General features: G+C 35.2%; 1 protein-coding gene across 1 annotated transcript in view; it reads left to right on the forward strand.

The window, feature by feature from the left end:
* LOC149783066 (sacsin-like) overlaps nucleotides 1-16,563 on the forward strand; it is a 65,686-nt gene extending 49,123 nt beyond the window's left edge. Inside the window, exons 8-9 of the mRNA XM_089933340.1 lie at nucleotides 5,337-5,648; nucleotides 6,834-16,563. Of these exons, the coding sequence (XP_089789466.1) occupies nucleotides 5,337-5,627 (291 nt within the window). The 3' untranslated portion in view covers nucleotides 5,628-5,648; nucleotides 6,834-16,563. The remainder of the gene's footprint in view (nucleotides 1-5,336; nucleotides 5,649-6,833) is intronic.
* Nucleotides 16,564-17,868: the final 1,305 nt, after the last annotated feature.

The following is a 17,868-nucleotide window of genomic DNA, read 5'->3' on the forward strand; positions in this document are numbered from 1 at the left end:
AAAACAACTCCTTGGTCCCAGGATGGTATGGGATGCTTCTCTCAATCCGTAAAAATTAGAAAACAACTCCTTGGTCCCAGGATGGTATGGGATGCTTCTCTCAATCCGTAAAAATTAGAAAACAACTCCTTGGTCCCAGGATGGTATGGGATGCTTCTCTCAATCCGTAAAAATTAGAAAACAACTCCTTGGTCCCAGGATGGTATGGGATGCTTCTCTCAATCCGTAAAAATTAGAAAACAACTCCTTGGTCCCAGGATGGTATGGGATGCTTCTCTCAATCCGTAAAAATTAGAAAACAACTCCTTGGTCCCAGGATGGTATGGGATGCTTCTCTCAATCCGTAAAAATTAGAAAACAACTCCTTGGTCCCAGGATGGTATGGGATGCTTCTCTCAATCCGTAAAAATTAGAAAACAACTCCTTGGTCCCAGGATGGTATGGGATGCTTCTCTCAATCCGTAAAAATTAGAAAACAACTCCTTGGTCCCAGGATGGTATGGGATGCTTCTCTCAATCCGTAAAAATTAGAAAACAACTCCTTGGTCCCAGGATGGTATGGGATGCTTCTCTCAATCCGTAAAAATTAGAAAACAACTCCTTGGTCCCAGGATGGTATGGGATGCTTCTCTCAATCCGTAAAAATTAGAAAACAACTCCTTGGTCCCAGGATGGTATGGGATGCTTCTCTCAATCCGTAAAAATTAGAAAACAACTCCTTGGTCCCAGGATGGTATGGGATGCTTCTCTCAATCCGTAAAAATTAGAAAACAACTCCTTGGTCCCAGGATGGTATGGGATGCTTCTCTCAATCCGTAAAAATTAGAAAACAACTCCTTGGTCCCAGGATGGTATGGGATGCTTCTCTCAATCCGTAAAAATTAGAAAACAACTCCTTGGTCCCAGGATGGTATGGGATGCTTCTCTCAATCCGTAAAAATTAGAAAACAACTCCTTGGTCCCAGGATGGTATGGGATGCTTCTCTCAATCCGTAAAAATTAGAAAACAACTCCTTGGTCCCAGGATGGTATGGGATGCTTCTCTCAATCCGTAAAAATTAGAAAACAACTCCTTGGTCCCAGGATGGTATGGGATGCTTCTCTCAATCCGTAAAAATTAGAAAACAACTCCTTGGTCCCAGGATGGTATGGGATGCTTCTCTCAATCCGTAAAAATTAGAAAACAACTCCTTGGTCCCAGGATGGTATGGGATGCTTCTCTCAATCCGTAAAAATTAGAAAACAACTCCTTGGTCCCAGGATGGTATGGGATGCTTCTCTCAATCCGTAAAAATTAGAAAACAACTCCTTGGTCCCAGGATGGTATGGGATGCTTCTCTCAATCCGTAAAAATTAGAAAACAACTCCTTGGTCCCAGGATGGTATGGGATGCTTCTCTCAATCCGTAAAAATTAGAAAACAACTCCTTGGTCCCAGGATGGTATGGGATGCTTCTCTCAATCCGTAAAAATTAGAAAACAACTCCTTGGTCCCAGGATGGTATGGGATGCTTCTCTCAATCCGTAAAAATTAGAAAACAACTCCTTGGTCCCAGGATGGTATGGGATGCTTCTCTCAATCCGTAAAAATTAGAAAACAACTCCTTGGTCCCAGGATGGTATGGGATGCTTCTCTCAATCCGTAAAAATTAGAAAACAACTCCTTGGTCCCAGGATGGTATGGGATGCTTCTTTCAATCCGTAAAAATTAGAAAACAACTCCTTGGTCCCAGGATGGTATGGGATGCTTCTTTCAATCCGTAAAAATTAGAAAACAACTCCTTGGTCCCAGGATGGTATGGGATGCTTCTTTCAATCCGTAAAAATTAGAAAACAACTCCTTGGTCCCAGGATGGTATGGGATGCTTCTCTCAATCCGTAAAAATTAGAAAACAACTCCTTGATCCCAGGATGGTATGGGATGCTTCTCTCAATCCGTAAAAATTAGAAAACAACTCCTTGGTCCCAGGATGGTATGGGATGCTTCTCTCAATCCGTAAAAATTAGAAAACAACTCCTTGGTCCCAGGATGGTATGGGATGCTTCTCTCAATCCGTAAAAATTAGAAAACAACTCCTTGGTCCCAGGATGGTATGGGATGCTTCTCTCAATCCGTAAAAATTAGAAAACAACTCCTTGGTCCCAGGATGGTATGGGATGCTTCTCTCAATCCGTAAAAATTAGAAAACAACTCCTTGATCCCAGGATGGTATGGGATGCTTCTCTCAATCCGTAAAAATTAGAAAACAACTCCTTGGTCCCAGGATGGTATGGGATGCTTCTCTCAATCCGTAAAAATTAGAAAACAACTCCTTGGTCCCAGGATGGTATGGGATGCTTCTCTCAATCCGTAAAAATTAGAAAACAACTCCTTGGTCCCAGGATGGTATGGGATGCTTCTCTCAATCCGTAAAAATTAGAAAACAACTCCTTGGTCCCAGGATGGTATGGGATGCTTCTCTCAATCCGTAAAAATTAGAAAACAACTCCTTGGTCCCAGGATGGTATGGGATGCTTCTTTCAATCCGTAAAAATTAGAAAACAACTCCTTGGTCCCAGGATGGTATGGGATGCTTCTTTCAATCCGTAAAAATTAGAAAACAACTCCTTGATCCCAGGATGGTATGGGATGCTTCTCTCAATCCGTAAAAATTAGAAAACAACTCCTTGATCCCAGGATGGTATGGGATGCTTCTCTCAATCCGTAAAAATTAGAAAACAACTCCTTGGTCCCAGGATGGTATGGGATGCTTCTCTCAATCCGTAAAAATTAGAAAACAACTCCTTGGTCCCAGGATGGTATGGGATGCTTCTCTCAATCCGTAAAAATTAGAAAACAACTCCTTGGTCCCAGGATGGTATGGGATGCTTCTCTCAATCCGTAAAAATTAGAAAACAACTCCTTGGTCCCAGGATGGTATGGGATGCTTCTCTCAATCCGTAAAAATTAGAAAACAACTCCTTGGTCCCAGGATGGTATGGGATGCTTCTCTCAATCCGTAAAAATTAGAAAACAACTCCTTGGTCCCAGGATGGTATGGGATGCTTCTCTCAATCCGTAAAAATTAGAAAACAACTCCTTGGTCCCAGGATGGTATGGGATGCTTCTCTCAATCCGTAAAAATTAGAAAACAACTCCTTGGTCCCAGGATGGTATGGGATGCTTCTCTCAATCCGTAAAAATTAGAAAACAACTCCTTGGTCCCAGGATGGTATGGGATGCTTCTCTCAATCCGTAAAAATTAGAAAACAACTCCTTGGTCCCAGGATGGTATGGGATGCTTCTCTCAATCCGTAAAAATTAGAAAACAACTCCTTGGTCCCAGGATGGTATGGGATGCTTCTTTCAATCCGTAAAAATTAGAAAACAACTCCTTGGTCCCAGGATGGTATGGGATGCTTCTCTCAATCCGTAAAAATTAGAAAACAACTCCTTGGTCCCAGGATGGTATGGGATGCTTCTCTCAATCCGTAAAAATTAGAAAACAACTTCTTGGTCCCAGGATGGTATGGGATGCTTCTCTCAATCCGTAAAAATTAGAAAACAACTCCTTGGTCCCAGGATGGTATGGGATGCTTCTCTCAATCCGTAAAAATTAGAAAACAACTCCTTGGTCCCAGGATGGTATGGGATGCTTCTCTCAATCCGTAAAAATTAGAAAACAACTCCTTGGTCCCAGGATGGTATGGGATGCTTCTCTCAATCCGTAAAAATTAGAAAACAACTCCTTGGTCCCAGGATGGTATGGGATGCTTCTCTCAATCCGTAAAAATTAGAAAACAACTCCTTGATCCCAGGATGGTGTAGGATCTTTGTTAGCTAAGAGTACTCCTTCTCAAGAGGGTATGGATCTTTCTCTTTGTCAGAGTAAAGTAAGACCTAAGGATTGCTGATGGTCATAATAGTGCAGTAAGTACTGGATCGAGATCCATTGAGGTCTCGTGCGACTCATTTTAAACAGTCTCGTTCTCTCTCTGAATCATAGTAGCCACTTTGAACTTGGATTCTATTTTGCTGCAACTGTCCGAAAATGACAATATCCTTGAACATAAAATTCATTTAGACTCAAATGATAAATACTTATATGTCACTTAAAAATGCAATTTACGAAGGGCTTGGATCAATATTGTTTTCAAATGCACTGTATATATTCCTATACAGACAGATGTTTCACTAACTTTTCAAAAAAAAATTAAAATGAATTCTAAGTCCGATTATTGAAAATATATTAAGGTTTTTTGTGGTTTTTAATTCTGAAATGTACTCAAAAAGAGTTCTAAATCCAAACTGTCCATACTTAACCGAGACCAGGCTAGCATTTACTGCATATAGGATACAGGGTTTCCAGAATACAGTGCGCAAAATTTTTGTTTTACATGGGATACACCTGAACATTTTGCCTAAGCTATAGGAGATTGTTTCTCCATGTTTTTTCCTGGCTTTCTTTGTATTTTCCCTGTATTTTTTTTCCTTTACAAACCATGCCAAGGAATTACTGTAAATTATTATAATAAATATGATAATTTGATGAACATTTAAATATAGCAGCACAATCCCCATACCCCAATATAATTGATTTCACTGATTTCCAAAATAATAATAAAAAGTTTATCATTTTTTTGTTTTTTGCTTAACTTTAGTATTTCAGTATTATCGCATGCTTGATTCTGTTCAGTTTTGTTTGATCTTAAGTGCTGTATTTAGACATAAAAAAATTGCCTCAGTCTGACTGTTACTGGCAAAGTGAGATATAACAGTCACTATTTCGGTGGCAGGATCAACAGTTCATTATGGCTTTGGTAAAAGTGTTTTGTTTGCAAAGGCTTCCCAAACCCCTTGTTACAGTTTTATCAAGCTTGGAACAGCAACAAGATATCTATTATGGTTTTTGTTCATGGTATTTGAAAGTTATATTATTTCAACCTTTCATGATTTAAAACAAATCATCATCACTCGAAAATAGTTCATTCTTGGATGTTCACATTCAAATTTATGACTTTGTGGTCAAGGTAGTATGTTTTATAGCAAATATTTTTTTGCATGCTGGACATGAAGGTACTGCCATTTTTTGGCTTCATTATATAATATGCCTACTTAGAAATTGATGATGTAATAATGTGATAAGAACTACAGTGTATCAGGCACTGTTCATTGCAAGTAAGTATCAGCCAGGGAATAAAGAACAACTTTTAACCAGAATAAATTGTTCCCTCATGTTTGATAAATTTTTGCACATAAAATACCCTGTATTATCGCTATAAACAAACCACATTTGCACATTTTACACATTTGTTAAAGCTAAGCTAAATATATAAATTATCTCCTACCTACAATAGGCGACTGAGAAAGCTCTCAAAGCTGCCGTGTATGCAAAAGATGCAAACAAAGTGGATCTGAAGAGTCATGAGCTTGCCAACATTGCTACAAAAGGTGGTTTGAGCCAAGATCTTGTTCATTTAGCCATGAATCTCCAGTCCTGTCTAGAAGAACACACCAGAATGAGGTACCCTGACCCCATTGCCAGAACTCCGATTCCATCAGAATTGTATACAGATGTTCAGGCCAGAATTGCCCTTGAAATAGCAGAGAATGTTGTTCAGTTGGTAGATGAAAATTACCTCAGCTAAAAGTCATCTCAAGTGCACACGGTATGACATTGTTGATATATAATGTAAATATGTATCATTTTAGTAAAATGTGACCACATAATTCATGGTTGATTGTCACAAGACTAAAACAATTTGTGCTTTACTCACATTTCATACATAAAACAAACTTTGCTTATTAAGCAAAGTTTATTTATATTTGTGCTCAAAATGTTAGGATGTATTGTATGCTATGTTCATTGGTAGCATTTCAATATTAAAAATATTCACAGCTTTTATATATTTTTACTAAATTGAAAAATAGTCATTCAGTTGAAGGCATTTGTTATTTCTAACTCAAAGTTAGTGGTATTTGTAAACTACTAACCAACATGAAAACCAAAGCAGAAAACTGGAGTTACACCTTTATGAGTGATCATATTCTCAAAAAAACACATGATTGTCATTCCTGACATCTAATCTGCCTTACACTGTCTCCAAAGTATCATGCACACAGCTTGATAAAACATATATTTCAAATTTGTGTGATTTGGATTTTTAATATAGCTTTAACAAGTTTTCAGTCATATCACTATAATGTCAGCAGTGTGGCAGTTTCTAGTGATGTGTAACTATGGCATCATGCCACAGACATGTAGCATCATGTGCCACCTAGCCATATTATTCTGACACCAGGCCAACCAGTCCTAACATTAACCTCTTAATGCTGAGTGCCAAGCAAGGCAGCTGCTAGTACCATTTTTATAAGTCTTTGTTATGACTTGGCCGGGGTTCAAACCTGCAACCTCTCACATCCAAGGCAGATGATCTAACCACTTAGCCTACCAGAGCAGTCTATTACAACGTAAGAAAAGATAAATCAAAAATCTTCTGAACTTTGATTTTTGTAGAAATAGAATTTTGTAACAAGTATGCTGTGTAAGTTACTAATCAGACTTTAGATAATGATGGCATAAAATACTTGTAATGTTTAGTTAAAGTGTTGTATATGAACAGAGGTGTATGGTTTTCTATACACTGCTTTAAAAATCTGAGCACACCCTCAACAGTAATGATGGAAAATATGCACACAGCATAACGAGAATTTAGTAAAACATAACGATAATTTATATGAGTCATGGCTAATAACAATAATTCCATTTTTGACAATATTATCAAGCATGAATTAACATGAGTATTTAAAAGAAACATTATTTTCATCATGGTTTTCTTTACTGACTTTTGCAGTGAACTATGCATGCCTTCCTGACATTGAGTGACAGGGTAGTCCTTCCCATCATTACAAATTCCACGGGAAACTGTCATAACTTGTATTTTCTTGGGATGTCATGTACAAAGATTGTCAAAGAGCTACTAATGATGACGAAGCCGATCAAACTTGGATTGTAAGGTCACATGATCTCTACATTATAAGTATTGTAAATATACATCCTAGTTGATGATGTAATTCTTTATGAAGGTATTTCATGATGTTTATAGTGAACATTGTTCCTCAAATGTTATTGTTCATTTTGTAAATAATATATCTTTAATGGATAGATCTAAACTATTTTGTATGTATGTTGTATATATGAAATGAAAACTTTTGAATTTGTCAGAGTTGATGAGCAATTTATAATCATCTTGTTCCACTTATATTTTGACCGTTTGAAATTTTGAAATTTTTATGTTGCTTTTTTATTAGAATTTTCAGATGTGCTCACATTTTGGAAAATATTTGGAAAATCAATTGTTATTGTAATTACATTTTTTGTATGTACATTCTTCATTAAATCCTTCGCTCCCTTCATTTCTGATCTACTGTTTACATTTTATGAAGGTTTTGCTTAAGGAAAACTAGATGTACTCAGTAATTGGCCATATTCTCAATTCATACAGCAGTACTAATGCTAATGTGTGTATGCTAATGTGTGGATGCTTTATTTTCTAAACTTGACAGAAAAGGTTATATTTTGAATATCTGTTGGACAACTGAATACTTGTATTGTTTCTGGAGCAGTTTTGCACAATGTGAGGATAGTTCAGAGGGCCTACACTGTTTTACAAGCTTCAAACCTGAATGACTGAGAAGCATTTACAACAATCTCATGTGTGCCCAAATACTTTTCCTGAGATACTCGCACATAAACCATTATTCTCTTGTAGAGATACAATTGTGCAACAAATTTGATTTTTTTCACATTATATATAACACATGTAAAATAGTGATTGTATGTATAATGTATTTTGTATGTTAGACTAATAAGAAGACTTGGTTGATATGCAACAGTGTACATGATATACATAGTCATGCTTAGTGTGTTACTTTCAGGTGGTCCAGATAATTGCAGATATGACTTTGTATGATATGCTTCAATTTCCTTGATGTGTAAATATCATCAACTACTGACATGCCAAAAACAAGTTATTCAAAAATGTAAATAGCCAAAATGGAAATATAAATGTACAATGAGCTTTTGATCTTGTAGGTGTATTGCTTTTGATCTTGTAGGTGTATTGCTTTTGCTTTAGGTGTATTGCTTTTGGATGGTTGTTCATTTGGTCTTTACATAGCTGCTTTGTGTAAGCCTCAATATCCAAAAAGATGTACATGCCATGCTTGAATTCGAATTTAAATTATGTGAGATAAAACATAATTAGTAAACATTTTGCATATTTGCCATGTAAAAATATTATAAGTATTATACAAGTCTATATAAATTGACACAATGTTTTTGCATGCTATAGCCTCTTCTATTTACTAAGAACAAACATTTTTTCAGATGTGTACCATATTAAACATGTATCCAAATGTAATAACTCACAACTGCTTGCAATTACACTTCACATTACAAATGTTGCATCTAGGTAATTGTGATTTTGAGGTTGGATTGTAGTAGCAACCTCAAAAGATGTCATGAAACTCGTGTATTCCTACCAGATGTGTTTTGTAAGTAATTTCACATGTGTTGTTTGGTTCTAATTTGCATTCTTGACATCTGACTTTTTGTATCTACATTGCTTGAAGTTTAACCTTATGTTATATAATATAAATAGAATGTTCCTTAGAAAATAATGTATGTAACCAACACATAATTATGACCATTCCTTAATTATAAATGACATATTCAAACTTTGTGATGCGATGTGTAGAACAATGTCTTGCAGAAAACATGATCTGGATGATATTGTATACCAGGTTATTTACACGATGCCAGAACATGATGGTGTCGATTGGAAAACTTTCCTCTATGTTTTACCCCTCTATCATTTACATCTAATTTACTTTGTATTAATCACTTTATACAAGATTTTATGGATTTTCATGTTTTTGTTAAAGAACTGTTTGATCCCAAATAAACAGAAAATTAATAACCTGCAATGTTGATACAATACTGGAACTATCAGTGTGTTTATAATTGAATAGTATGTAAAAAAAAAATCTCGCAATGTTTTTGCTGATCCAAGTGACCTGGCTGCTTTCTTTTTCCACCAACAAGAAATGAGTACATAGTCCAATCTCCAGCATAACAATGATCTGATTAACACTGATGCGAGGTCATATTACATTGACCTTCAAGTTAGCAATAAAATATACTCCATTCACAGTTACCAAAGTGAAGAACCTCAGTTTTGAAATGTCTTTTCTAATGATAAATATCTCTATAACGTACGAAGTGTCTGATAGGCTGCTAAAATGAATAAATAGAGACCTGCAGATGTCAGCAGAAGATAAACCATTTTATCAGTACCTGAATTATCTACATATTATAATCAGGTCTCAGATTCATCTGCCCGGCATCTGTCTGTTGTGTAAATTGAAAACAAAAAACTGTACGCATCTTATGTGCCCAGACTATGTTACCTTGGCAGTATCCGATCTTTTGATGCCCATGTAAGTGCAAGCTGGACTCTGTGCTAATACTTGATGTAATGATGAAGAAATGAGCCTGCCATGTGATATTTAGAAACACTTCATAGTGGGTGGTTAAGGCATTGTGATAATGATTCTTTTCGTGTAATAACTATGTCCTTATGATGTCATTATTGATATGCTTTATTTAGATGGTGTGACTGGAAAAATGAGTGGCATCACTTGCCCATTCTTGGTATGCATGCTACTTCAGTTATGCTACCAATAACATATTTTGAAATCATTTACCTATTTTTTGGTATGCTACTTAAGTGACATTGAAATGTATACACTTTGACATCATCTACCATGGTATATATGTCTTTTAAGTAATGCTGCATTAGACATATTTTTGTCATCTATTATTCATTTTCAGTACATATGAATTTTCTTAAGTGATGCTTCAGTGTATCCATTTTGACATCATTTACCCATTTTTGTATGTATGTATCTTATATCATCCTACACTGTATCCTTTTTGACATCATTTACCCATTTTTGTATGTGTGTATCTTACATCATGCTACAGTGGATCCATTTTGACATGATTTACCCGTTTTTGGTATGTATGTATCTTACATCTTGCTACAGTGGATCCATTTTGACATCATTTACCCATTTTTGCTGTGTATCTATCTTACATCATTCTACAGTGTATCTGTTTCGACATCATTTACCCATTTTTGGTATGTATGCATCTTGCGTCATGCTACAATGGACAAATTTTGACATGATTTACCCATTTTTGGTATGTATCTATCTTACATCATGCTAAAATGGATCCATTTTGACATCATTTTCCCATTTTTGTTACATATATATGTATCTTATATCATGTTACAAGGGATACATTAGGCAGCATGTGGGCATTTTTCGTATATATATTGCTACATATTGTCAAGAGATACATTTGACACAGTTTGCCCATTTATGGTATATATGTATCTTACATCATGCTACAAGGGATACATTTTGATATCATTTACCCATTTATGGTACATATGTAACAAGTGATGCTACAAAGGATACATCTTGACATCTTTATCTCATTTTGGTACACATGTATTTTACTTGATTGATGTATCAGTGGATACACCACCGTGACATCATTTACCAATTAGCATAAGGATTACTATGCCTGCTAGTAGTTTTATCAGATTCTGAGAACTAAAATGATGGAGTGTGCATTACAATGAAGTGAAATAAGATATAAAAACCTATTTGAATGCTGGCGCCAAATATTGATTAATACTGTCCTAATTTCTTGGAAGGGTTTGCATAGATTTAATTTAATCTAGAGGGTTTTGTCTGCATTGTGAATTTAAATGTTTCTTGTTTTTTAAATGGAATGATCACTGTTATGATTGTTCTAATCAGTGAAGCCTGATGTTAAGGCAATGGAAAGATTACTCTTGAATTGAGTAAATTAGATATGATTGCCCTCACACTGCATGAAAAGATACAAACCTAATGTAACAATATCAATTATCATTACTATATTGTTTTTTTTTTTTCTATAAATGATATCATATCAAGTAATTTATTTATCTTTATGCATATCATTGGTATTTCATCATGCTTTTACCACTGGTATCTATTATCCAGTGTACCTGGATCAGACCAATAGTTTGGATAAGGAACTGATCCATATTGGCACATTCAACCTGTGCATAGTGATCACCCCAGGGACATGCTGCTATAGGCATTTATAATATAGGTATAATTTTTTTACTGGGTAACCCAGCTTGTCAGTCTTAGATATTAATTAAGAATGGGAAACATATCTTAGGAAGAGATACTGAAGAAGTATTTTGAATTCTGGCTTATCATACCATACTAATAGTTTGTTAATTAGTTTATTTAAAACAGCAAAATAAGCAATGAACTTTAAGTATTAAGTACATAAAAAACACATGAATAAATAGATGTAGTTGGGACTTCCTAGATCCTCATATATATAACCCATAGAAGACTTGGGTAACTGTTTAAGTACATACAAAACACATGAATAAATAGATGTAGTTGGGACTTCCTAGATCCTCATATATAGAACCCATAGAAGACTTGGGTAACTGTTTAAGTACATACAAAACACATGAATAAATAGATGTAGTTGGGACTTCCTAGATCCTCATATATAGAACCCATAGAAGACTTGGGTAACTGTTTAAGTACATACAAAACACATGAATAAATAGATGTAGTTGGGACTTCCTAGATCCTCATATATAGAACCCATAGAAGACTTGGGTAACTGTTTAAGTACATACAAAACACATGAATAAATAGATGTAGTTGGGACTTCCTAGATCCTCATATATAGAACCCATAGAAGACTTGGGTAACTGTTTAAGTACATACAAAACACATGAATAAATAGATGTAGTTGGGACTTCCTAGATCCTCATATATAGAACCCATAGAAGACTTGGGTAACTGTTTAAGTACATACAAAACACATGAATAAATAGATGTAGTTGGGACTTCCTAGATCCTCATATATAGAACCCATAGAAGACTTGGGTAACTGTTTAAGTACATACAAAACACATGAATAAATAGATGTAGTTGGGACTTCCTAGATCCTCATATATAGAACCCATAGAAGACTTGGGTAACTGTTTAAGTACATACAAAACACATGAATAAATAGATGTAGTTGGGACTTCCTAGATCCTCATATATAGAACCCATAGAAGACTTGGGTAACTGTTTAATACAGTACGTTGAGCATGTGATCATTAAATACAGATTATTTAAAAAAACAACTCGTAACGAAACCAAATGACCTATTTAAACAGGTTTTACTATCCGTTGCCTAGATTATCTGAATCAATTTACATCCAAGTTGATCAACACAGATGGCCTCATATTTAAGCCCTTCCTATTATAAATTTTGTAAATAAAAGTTAAATTCGTAAATCCAGGAAAGATAAGTTTGGAAGTTAAATTCGTAAATCCAGGAAAGGTAAGTTTCCTATATTTATTTTGCTTATGCAGCATGTCAGGGAATTTTGCTTTGCACACCTGGCCTAGAAGCTACATGTTTGGTAATCTATTTGATTTTATATGATTTTCAACCAATGGTGCTGCAGATGTCAATATTTACCTGATAGAAATATCTTGTAACATTAACAGCTTAAGGTAATGATTTTTTCTGACTCAGTTTGTCATTTTTATTTTAACAGTTTATGGAGAGATTCATCTAAAAACATGCAGGGTGATTGATGTCAGCCAACTTCATTTGTAATTTTGTAATTTATAATTGACTGATTAATGAAAAATTAATTGTGAAGTCCAACCAGTATATTGTGGGCAACCTTTACTTAATTGATAACTTGCATAAATGATAATAATGCTTGATTGTTTATATGTATATTAGGATTATTTCCACTCATTTATCAGTGCTATCATTGTTTTTAAAAGTTTGAATTGCACATAAATGCAAGAGTCTTCAGTAACAATTAAGGCTAAATATACACCCTGGTACTTTGAGGTGATATGACACGAGACTGAAATAAAAGCTCAGCCTTTATACTGAATGCAGTCGTGATGTTTAATGTTTATTTCGAAGTAATAACTGGATAGATTAAATAGTTTGTCTTTAAAAATAATTTAACACTCTTGTGTAGACTGTTTACAAATAGTAGCTGTAATTTTATTGGGCAATCTTTTCTTGTGTGCCTGATGGAATCTGCTTCAAATTTAAATACGGCATTTCTTGCAAGGGAGACAATAAAGAGATGCTGATTCCATCACAATAGCCCATCTATTAGGGACATTTCATGTCATGGAAAACATTTACTTTGGCAGCATGATTTCAGCTCGTCCTTTGCAAAGTTATTGTAATTGTGACTTAACAGAAATATTTTCTTTTTTGAGCACAATTTTGTTCAATGGTATCAAACTTTTTTTGCTTCAGAATCAAATGTTGTATTTTATAATGAATCTTACACAGTGGTCATTCCATATAGGAACTCTTGCTATTTTGACATTTGGGATGCAATAAATGCCCATTTTGGACACATTAAGACATGAGCATATTTATAGGATGAAACTGAATAGCAGAGAGTAACAAATATTTTAGCGGACACCAAGGAAAGTTTCATCTTATCACGTGGTTGACTTAATTAACTACCCGACTTGTAAAATTGGAGCTTCCATAAATGATCACTGATCAGTGTCAGGCTCTTAAAGGAGGGGCTAAATGACCTACAAATCTGATCTTCCAAAAGGTGTTTAGGTTATTCTGTACTTTATTTCATACACGAAGATAACAAGGCTCCAATCACAGCTCGTATGAAATATAGTGTATGTACTCTTTCTAGACCTACTGTCGGTTTTAAGTCTCGGCATTCCATGCTTTATTCATCCTAACAGCATGCCATTCCAAATAATTATTGGATCTGAAATATCAAAATTCCACTGTGTATAATATCTGTATAGTATTTTGATACAGCTTTAGTATGTTCTTTATATCTTTGTAAGTATAGTTACGTTTTAGTGTGTAGGGTAAGACATGCTTCTTCACATTAAATGATGTGCATTGTTTCACATTTTAACATTGTTTCACATTTTAACATTATTTTGACGAGAAATCTATCGACGAGATCGGTATGATTTAGAGTTTGTTTTGTTTCTGTTTATTTACTTTTGCAGTACTAAGTTAAATTTTATGCTAAATGACGTTTCGGGTGTGTGTAAAGAATATCTTCATAATATTTAAATATGACAGTGAGAAACAAAGAGGATTAGTTTTTCCTTGTTGAAATGTTATTTGTATTATCGTATAGAACAAAACCAAACTTTTACTGTCCAAATGTAGAGCACTTTCCAGAATTTGACTGCCATCACAAAGGAGATGATGATCCCCACTCCCCCTTTCCAACAGTAATCAAAGTTGACTGGATGTATTCAATAAAACTACAATATTCGAAGAGACATAAGTATTAATAAAAACTTGCATGCATGATTATAGATAATAGTTTATCATTTTGGAAAATGGAAAAATTGAAAAGTTAACATGTTTTTAAAATATGGAAGATAAAGTATAATTAAAGATATTGAATTAGAACACTTGTACCATCCTCTTGACTATTTCTACTGGCAACCATACCACCAACTTCTGCTGCTGGTTCATGCATGTTTTTAATAAATGTGAAGAAATAAGCAAAACATCCATTTTTTCAGACTTATTAACCAAACCGATTTGGAAAACATTATCAGTGTTATAAACATTGCAACATTGTGTACAAAAGTATCACTCAGTACTTGCACAGTAGAACTTGTGTACTGAGAACCCTTTGAGAAACACAAAAACTGTGACCTTTGTACTGAGGTTAGATATTTGTTAGACTATGAAATGGGGTTTACAGATTCTTTAAATATGAATAGATTCATTATTTCAAATGTGTTCTTAATACAGGTTTTACATATTAGTATTGTTGTACATTTGGATAAAAGTCTGTTGTGTACAGATTTAAATGAATAAAGGTCCATGAAATAACAATGCTAGGTATAATTTTGGTGAAAGCAAGCATGAGGAATTGGGAATTATTTTCATTTTGTACTTTCCTGCCATGACGCAGACTGATGTACTCAGTAAGTATATTTACAAACTGTCTGTTTTAATGATCTTCTACAGTGCATGGACAATATGTTGACAGTTTTTGCATAACAGAAAGAGTCTATCGAAAGGAAAAGGGAGGTGGATGCTTAGTTTTAGATGGTGAATATTGTTATTATGGACAAGCATTGCATTTATATATATGCTACTGCATGTTCTATTTACAAAAATTACAGATCCAGCAAATATGGGATTGAGTGCAGCAAACATCAGTGAATTTTTCGCTTCTGGAAGTAGTAATAGGATATGTCCATGCTCTGTCATCGTATTGTGCATACACTGTATATTAACTGTAGCCGATATCAACCATGATGATTTTCTAAAGATTTGTTTTCAACATTTACATAGTCTACTTAAATTATCACCTTCATTATTTGACATTCACACCCTACATATGACCAGCGTGAGTAAATTTATTTTTTACAGAATTTACGAGACATGCTCCATGTCTTTTTTGATGTCTATTGATTTTTTAAATTTTTTTAAATGATGAGTCACTGAAAGATGTCTTCACCCGTTTGCACTAATTTAGAACTGTTTAAATTTCTTTTGATCAAATGAGTCTAATCTTCGTCCACAAACTTGAATAGTTTGAAAACAAATCTTAAGATCAGAAGGTCATGCTTGCCCAAATTATTTCTTACCCCTATATTAAACAAATGTTTTTTCTAGTTGCTGCTTTTGTAAACAATATATTGCATATGATGTGGTTTTTTTATATTTATTTCCCATCAGACATAATTACGGGCAATAGTCACGTGCAAGGAAATTTTACCTGCGAACTATTGCTCATGTGCGGTAATCAGTGTGTGACTGGCATTTGAACATCTAGAGACATGCATGACTCTGATCGCAGTGTCCAACTTAAACTGAACTGTTTACAAACAGTTGGGGTTGTTGGTTTTGTATGTATGCCTTTGCTAATATTAGGTAATGAAACATTAATTTCATGGTTATGTAAGGAACAGAAATGCCCCTTGTTGCTGTTGACAATAAGCTATTGTGTTGCCTACAGCCTCGGGCAAATGCCCCTTGTTGCTGTTGACAATAAGCTATTGTGTTGCCTACAGCCTTGGGCAAATGCCCCTTGTTGCTGTTGACAATAAGCTATTGTGTTGCCTACAGCCTTGGGCAAATGCCCCTTGTTGCTGTTGACAATAAGCTATTGTGTTGCCTACAGCCTCAGGCAAATAATTTGGTCCCCCGCCTGCATCACCATGAAATAAGTACATATTATTGCTTCTAGAAGATCTACAGATATGTCGCATATTAGTCTAAGATCAACCTAATTCTGATCTGGGTTTTGAAAACAAATGCCAAAAATGAAGCCGTTATACTGGAAATACATTGGTTATCTTTCTTTTGTTTGAAGGATAACTAGAATGCCTAGAAAAGAATGTTATGTTGAAAGGAAATTAATAAAGAAAATCCATTCGTCATTCCATGTTTTCTGTCATATTTCTTTGAGCTCTTTTATTATCTGTCTCTAGATCTGTTCTCGAATCCACGAATTCCTGCTACTTGGAGTCAACTGCATTTCTGATCAAATGGGAGCTACTTTCTAATCAAACTGTCTCGGGCAATACGTGGGTAATAACCATTTGTGCTAAACGTGCCCAAATGAACGCGTTTCTCATTAATGATTAGACACCTGGGTGGTTTATACTATATCACTTGGACAAGTTCAGTTACCAAACTGTCAGTTTCACGTTCGCTTTGCATGAAACAATTACTATCAATCGGGACTTAATTTTAGAAATTGATAGCATTCAAATGATGGGTGCTCAAAGCATATTTTAAGCCATGGTTGTGGAGAATTGTCAGTTCAGGTTTTTTGGGGGGGCTGCCTAAAACACAAGCTTGTTAGCATGCAACGAGTCTTTGTTTAACTTCATCCAAGGCATTTTGCCGAGAAACGTAATTGAATTTATTAATCGTGTTCAAATCAGACTCTCGCGTGGATTTGTGAGAACTCCGCCATTTGAGATACTGGTTAATGATCTCTGTTATCAATAGAAGGTGTTTCGGTCAAAGTTAGTAGAAGTGAAACCACCATGAAATATCTCCCTGTCTCAAAATGTACGTATATTTTGTTTTTGCAGTCATTCAAAATCAGATTTATATCAAAGTTGAAAAGGAAGTTACAAAAATGTAACATTTTAACCAGACGCTAATGCATGGGGTGTGTCTCAATTAGCCAGTGGAAGAGTCCATGTTTGCAATGACGTATTTCATTATCACGATGACGTATTTCGCCATCTCAATTGATTAATTTACACTCAATTAGCTAAATATCCTATATTTACCATATATTAACCTATAATGAGTTTATGTGTGTGTGTGTGCGCGCGCGCTTTGGATTTTTAACGTAGCTTTAAAGGTATTTCAGTATGACGCTACGATGTCTGCAGTGTGGCAATTTATTGTGATGTCAAGAACTAGGTCATCATGCCTCAGACATGTAGCATGATGTCCCATCCAGTCACATTATCCCGACACCAGGACGTACTGTCCTAACACTAACCTCGTAATGCCAAGCTCCTAGCAAGGCATCTGTGAGTATCATTTTTAGAAGTCTTTGATATGACTCGGCCAGGGCTCAATCCCGCGAATTCTCACGGCCGAGGCAGACGCTCTAACACTAGGCTACCGGAACGGTAGGTTATACAGTATTTGCATACTGTCTACTAATATAGACTTTGGAAAGTAAACAGAGCACTTGACTGAACAGGGGTGTTCGCAGA

The sequence above is a fragment of the Sinohyriopsis cumingii genome, chromosome 14, assembly GCF_028554795.1.
Source record: "Sinohyriopsis cumingii isolate HCF-2022 chromosome 14, ASM2855479v2, whole genome shotgun sequence".
Lineage (NCBI taxonomy): Eukaryota > Metazoa > Mollusca > Bivalvia > Unionida > Unionidae > Sinohyriopsis > Sinohyriopsis cumingii.